General features: G+C 34.0%; 1 protein-coding gene across 1 annotated transcript; it reads right to left on the reverse strand.

Moving 5' to 3' along the window:
* Positions 1 to 1,772: 1,772 nt before the first annotated feature.
* Positions 1,773 to 6,547, reverse strand: LOC108691652. Its single transcript, XM_018199508.1, has 4 exons — positions 6,519 to 6,547; positions 4,517 to 5,104; positions 3,237 to 3,420; positions 1,773 to 2,478 (listed from the first exon to the last, which is right to left on the reverse strand). Exons 1-4 carry the CDS (start codon positions 6,531 to 6,533, stop codon positions 2,228 to 2,230), a joined length of 1,038 nt encoding a protein of 345 aa, XP_018054997.1. The 5' UTR covers positions 6,534 to 6,547; the 3' UTR covers positions 1,773 to 2,227.
* Positions 6,548 to 7,081: the final 534 nt, after the last annotated feature.

Genomic DNA, 7,081 nt, shown 5'->3' on the forward strand with positions numbered 1-7,081 from the left:
TCATGCCTGTATAAATTCTATATTCTATTTTTTCGATATAATTTTGCTCGCATTGACGTGAATTCGCGCGCTCTGCGAGAGATCTCCGCTGGGAGCTGCGCGGGTCAATAAAAATCGGTTCTTCAGGGTATTTCTCAAACGACTTTTGACTGCCAAATTTTACTCACCCGCGCAGCTTCCACGGGTTTGTGATTATTCGATATTCGCGACAGGCAGCGTTCACAGGTACAAACGCGTATCCGCCAAGTGTAAGCCAGTACTTCGAGATGTATCTTCTAATTTAAATGGATATATAAATATATTCGGAGCATTCGCACAATGTAAACTGTATATGCAACGTTCCGTACATCGCGCGCTGCAATTATCCGTCACTGGTAGCAGCATAGAATATATATCAGGTAGAGAAGGGAAAATAGGGAGAAACCGCGCAGATTGAAGAACAGATAGACAGTAACTAAAAAAAAAAAAAAAACAGAAGAGGATCGGAGGGTATCGATCATCCGAGCTTCGAAGTCAATGCGTTTGACGTCTAGACAAGTGTGTTATATATAAATATGAACATTATAAATACATATTATAAAATTTAGATTTATATATATATATAAATATATATGTAAAAGAGAATGTTATGTATAGAGAAATGAATAACGGTGGGACGTGGAGAGGCACAAATATCAATTATATCGTTATAAATTTTCCTTCAAACACAAAAAAGTCTCAATTAATATAATTTTATTGTGTCATTATTATCGTTGATGTTAATTATTATCGATTAAATGTTATCGGGCAATGTTATTATCGACAACCTGTCGCTTTCGTTATTTGAATCACCGTTGCGATCTACGCCTATCGGCGATTTCAGTTGTTGTGGCTTAAGTACGTGGGAAGCGGACGAAGCTATAATCGATCAGCTGTCAATTAATTTCGGATGAGACTGCTGCAATACGCTGAGATTCGTTCTGATAACAAATCGTACAGCAAAACGCGATCCATCTTGAGCTTAAATTGTCCACAAAGAATGCACGGTTGTGACCGTAGCAATTTTTCATGATGCAAAGAGAATTAGGAATAAATTTCAGGCCAGTAAAGTAGACCAGCGTAAAAATCTCATATAAAACTAGAGATTGAAATTTGAGAGATTGGAATTTAATAAAAAAAAAAAGAAAAACCAAACTGAAAAAAAGTCTAGTTGGATTAATTTCAATTGTTTGAAAATAAACAAATCAGAATTTTTCTGGTTGACTTCATGATAATTCTAGTTAAGATAATCAGATTTCTGATTGACATTATTATGATCTTATAGTTTGTCCAATTTCAAATTTAGTGAACTTTGATTAGTCAAATTCTAATCTAATCTGAATCTCAATCTTTAGTTCTACGAACTTAATATAATTTTGAAAATGAGTACATCTAACGAGGTAACGTTGTGTTGCGTTGCGAATGTTTGCCTTTTCGAATCACCAGCCTCCGTTTTTTTGGGAACAATTCAATAAAAGATCTAAGATCTATTACGAGACAAAGTTTAAGTAAAATTTCCACATTGGTATTTTCCGTTCATGTTCAAAGCGTTCTGTCTGATATCTCTTGAACACGATTAAAATGTTGAAAGTACGCTTCGTCCTGATTATCATATCCTGATTATCGTGTAGGCAATGGCTATATGTAGTAATTTCATGATTTTATTATTGGACATTTTACATTGATTCTTAATTAGGCTGTCCCATCAGTTACTCGACTGTAAGGACTGTAAGGAGCTATGTCAGATCTTTTTCCTTTAAGTCTTACTATTTAATATATCTCATTTATACACTTAACATTACTTCTCACACTATATCAATCTCCATGACGATGGCGGTGATGGCGACGACGATGCTGATTTTAATTGTCCTTTATCCTTAGTATCGATCGTATACGTGTACTACTCCGTTGTATTGTCCGACAGCATCCTGCATTATTTTGTAAAGAAGAATAAAAATATCTTGACAAACGCAAAAAAAGAGAGTCCCCAATCCAATTTAATTATTTCAGATCGATTCGAGCTTTTTGTTCCAGTCAGTGAGAAAAAGTTCTGATTGAAAATGAATGAATCAAAAGATTTTGATCATATATCAATCAGAATTCTGGTAGAATTAATCAGAAAATTCCGATTGTCTATATTTTGTCAGAATTCCAATTAATGCAATTTTAGCTTTCTGTGGATCGGATTTCCAGGCTATTTCTAAGATGTCTACAGAACGTTGTATGTGACATAATGGAGAGGCGTTGATGGTACGTATCTGACGATGCTCGACTGCGAGAAACTTAGTGGAATCGTGCTCAGCGGTGCGATCGACAAAGGATTGACGGTGCGAATTTGTTCGGTCGTACTAGTCGTACGTTGAGACAGTTGCTTTTTCTTCGGCGTCTCTGCTTCTTTGGTCGAAATCACTGTTGCACTCTTCAAGGCCGTTACCGCTGGTGTGATTATACCGGAAGCGCCTGCAGAGAAGAATGGCAAGACAACCATTTTTATTATACGATTTTCTCACAAGATCTCTTATTTCTAGTTCTACCCTTTATTATTTGCTGCAATTTGTACGGTATGATTTGTTCCAAAACTAATTTATGGTATCAACGAACGAGTTTATGAACCGGTCGCAATCGCAGAGGGAGAGGAGTGACCTTAAGACGGTCTTCGGTCCCGGAAATGGGACGACCTTCGAAAGAACGGTGGAAAAAAGTATAAAAACAATCTTGATAAAAATCATATTTTTTTGATAGGAAAAAAGTAAAAATACAGCTAATTATAATCTTTCTTCGCTATTAAAAAAAAATCATTAATAAAATTTAAATTATAAAATAATTTTAAGAAATAGCACTATGTTAAAAAAAGTGACTGAAGTCTCTCAGTATATCTTTATAATAGAAAGTTATTTAAAATGGTTGACAATTTAAACTGATTAACGATTAAGTTTATTATTAATGTTTTAATAATTTAAATTTTTATCTAATTAAGGCTATCTTAAAATAATTAAAATTGTTCCAATTCAGAATTATAAAAATGTTCTACTAAGAAGTTGCTAATTTCGAGATGTGTATCTTTTCTATCAACGCGACGATGTGTATAGAATTATAGTGGAGCACTATATCGAGCAGAAAGCTTCAAGTATTTAATGAAAATAGCCCATGGCGACTTAATATTTATAAGCAGAACAGAAGAGAGAGTGAACAGTAAGGTGAGTTACAATTATAATGACCTTGAGTGATCGATGACTTCGATATGATGGAAGGCTCCAGATCATAGTTTCCATAAGAGATCCGAAATATTGGCACCGCCTGTTGTCTCGACACCTGAAATTGCGGCACGTGCGAGTAGATTATTGGGATCGCTGGGATATTTGAGCCATCGATAATTTCCTGCGATAATCTTCCAACGAATTCCTGCAGATCATGTCACAAAAAAATGTCGATGAAAATTTTCGGAGCGGAATATTTTGAAACATTTTCTATCTCGGGCATTCCATCCGATTTAAAAGATATGTAAAATTTTTACGAGGACCGAAAAGTCTACTAAAAATGTCATTTAAGATTGTATTTTAAAAAGTGTATAATCTCTGCAAAAAGTGACTAAAATTGGAAATGTATATGTTCTGTATAATGAATGTTATATATGTATGTACGAAATGTTCAATAAGATCAATATTTATATTTGATAATGCAATTTGATAATTTAAATTATTTTATTTCATTTTAATTATTATTGAAAAACATATCTACTTCTTATTGACATAATTTTTTATTCAAGTTATAAATAGCCGCCAAACTTCTTGTATTACTTTTAAATATACATTAAAAAATTTATACAGCTTTAATAATTTTTTCATTTTGTTAAAAAAATACGTGTAATTAAATAATTATCTTTAAAAGTTTATTATAATTCTTGTTTACTTATTGCTATCTTGAATTGTAATGTCAAAAGCAGAAAATATATAAAAAATTACACAAAATACATTAAAATATAAATATTTTTCACTAAACAACATTTACATTTATGATAGAATACATTTGCAAAATGTATTAAAAAACGCTTTTTATATTTCGATAATCAACAAACAGGTTTATTTTTTTTAACTGAACTTGCATTATTTATCTTTTCTCTTTTTTCTTCAATGTGATCAGATGAACTATGCAAAAAGGATTCAGTTGAAAAGAACAGGCCTCATATATCTGAATTGTATTTCGAAAACGAATCAAACTCTATAAGAGCTGTTATCAAATTGGAACAAATTTATTTTTAATAATTTCATTTTATTCCAAAATAAAAGAAAAATTTTCCGTATATTTTACAAATGTATTCTATCAAACAAAAATATTATTAAAATATTATTAATTAAAAAAATATTTATATTTCAATACATTTGCAAGAATTTCTTTATGTTTTTTCTTGCTCTTCGAACATCACAATATAATTGCAGAGAATAAGTACAAGCCTATCTTTTGTAAGCCTATTGTCTTTGCCATTTCATAATTGACATACCTTTTGCATGCTCTTCTCGCTTGCTTTGTCAATGCTGCTTTTCGAAGCAATTGCTTGCAGAGTCTCGTCGCTGTCCTTCGGCTCGATATTCTTCGCGTTCTCCAACACTTTTCGCTCCCCTTCGTTCAATGCAATTTTCGTAGCTCCCAACTGTCCTAACTTTCTATAGAGATCCGCATCACCTTGATCTCCCACGATTTTCTTCTCGAGCGCATTCTCCCGATTCTCTTCACGATGCTGAGCCTCTTCGTCTCTCTTGAGTGCCAGTTCCAAAGCCTGAAGATGCGCAGTGCGCGCAGCCATCACTTCCGGTGTGTCTTGGACCGGAAGCGGTGCCTGCGGGAGATTCGTCGCGATTACTTGAAATCCATTCTCGCTGTCGGCGAAATATTGCGCAGTCTGGATGACACCAGTTCCGTCGACGTAGCTGTAAGTGCCTCTGGTCGCACCATTGGATGTTCTGACCTCCGATCTGGCTGATCCTGGCGCGCTATAGCCGAAACTGTATTGGCCCAGGCTATCTTGATAGTTTAGGAACACTGGCGGCTTAGCAAAACCGGTGCTTATCAAACAGTAGAAAATAAAAAGCTGAAAATGAGATCAACTTATATGTTTCATATACTTTGCTTTGCGGTTTGTGAGACCTGTCGTAGATACATGAGAAACGTTAGATGTTTAGAATTACGGATTAGTATCGCTGGATGATATTACGGTGTAATAAGCATCAGCAATTTACTTTGCGAGAATAATTTAAGTTAAATTCCCGTTGTATCAAGAGAATCATTTGTGAAATATAAGTGTTTAAAAATTTAAAAAAAAAATAATTTTTAACTTAATTAACTTAATTTTTAACTTATAATTTTATACTGTATAAAATAAAAAATATAAATTTATTGTCTTTTTTTCAGACAAAGAAAATAGAATGTGTTAATAGAAAAATTAAACATTGATTCTTTATTTGATTGATTCTTGACGATTTGTTCCGAATAATCTTTCGTAAAGATAATTTCGACACACGTAGTTAAACTCAACCAAGGATCAATTCTGGAGCAGGCAGAAGTAAAGTCAAGTTTGTTGAGTTTAACAAGGGAAGAATCAGAAGTTAAAACGTTTGTGAGATGCGATTTGTTACAAAAAAATCTTTGTATCCATCTTAAAAATCCGAACACTAATTTTAATTCCTTAATCTTTTTTCCAAAAATTAACAATAAATATAAAAATCTTAAAATTTTCTGAAAGATTAAGTGATATAAATATAGTTTAGTTTAACCACTATACGTTTTATCACTGTTCTCCACACTAAAGCGAACAGCAGCATTGGCTAATATTCAGGCCAGGTTCACATTAATTCGAAATATATTTATATCGCCTAAATATAAATATTAAAAAAAATTTATTCTGAAATATTATAATACTTAACTGTTTTTCCCTTTTCTTAAAATTTATTATTCTGCCAAGTGGTTAATTATATTTTGCATGACTGCAGAATTTTTATTGTTAATTTTTGAAGAATTAAGAGGTGTTTGAAGCTAAGATTTGAAGTTAAGATTTGAGATGTTTAATATAAACATAATCTTTTGCAACAAACCATATTTTAAAAGCGTGTTTTCACTTCTGGCTTTCCCCCGGTAAGCCGGTACTCATACATCATATTGGTATACTGAGAAAAATTTGTGTGATTGAAAATAAACAAAACAAAAGATTCTAATTACAGCAATCAGAATTCTGATTATTCTGACTATCTCAAGAATTCTAGAATTATAATAGATTCAATTAGAAAATTCTAATTTATGCATTTTCAATCAGAATTCCGATTAATACAGCCTGATTCTTTTTCTAATGTAGTTCTTATATTTAAGACCATCTTCAGAATAGTCTTAAGATGTCGTAAACCAATTACAGAGCGTATTAGCATCTTAAGACATTACTTAAGACAATCTTGAAATAAGAATGAATATCGCGTTCTTGATCCTCCCACACGAGGAATCGGATGAGCACTTACGAATACGTTTTTCATGATGATCGTATCGATGATCGTACCGGTATATCCTCGATGTCAGGACACGTTTATATACGCATGCGGTCGCATGCAACCACGCCCTGTGGCGTCTTAATGCTGTCCTCCTACGTCCTCTTCCTCTTCCCACAAAGCCGACGAAATTCGCGAAATCGCTATCATGGGCCACCGCGACGAGAACTGGTCACGCGAGTGGTTCCTTCGAGGTCGTGATCTTCGGAATCCGGCTTCGCGGATGCTTACTTTCCACCCGAGAGAGCGCCAGACACCAAGATGCTTTTTTCCAACTGGGATCCGCCCGGCTATGCCCTAATACGTCGATCTTCAGGGTCGCGTATAACATCGCGCGAGCGTTATTGCATAGGGGGTTGTTGAGCCAGGATCTCGACGAGGAGAATACGGATTATTGCTAATTTATCGTTCGATCGTGTATTCAATGGAATGCCTCTCGATGGCAAGGACATCTCGTTGATGCTGATCGTTCCCAGGGGTGCAAAATTTTTCTGCTTCACGAAGAATCTTCATCTTTCATGTGAAATCTTATAGAG

This window comes from Atta colombica, unplaced genomic scaffold (assembly GCF_001594045.1).
Source record: "Atta colombica isolate Treedump-2 unplaced genomic scaffold, Acol1.0 scaffold49, whole genome shotgun sequence".
Lineage (NCBI taxonomy): Eukaryota > Metazoa > Arthropoda > Insecta > Hymenoptera > Formicidae > Atta > Atta colombica.

Coding starts and splice junctions, on each gene's coding strand:
- LOC108691652 (XM_018199508.1), bottom strand. Junction 3,421..4,516: donor GCGAGAAGAGCATGCAAAAG/GTATGTCAATTA, acceptor CATGATCTGCAG/GAATTCGTTGGAAGATTATC. Junction 2,479..3,236: donor GAAGTCATCGATCACTCAAG/GTCATTATAATT, acceptor TCTTCTCTGCAG/GCGCTTCCGGTATAATCACA.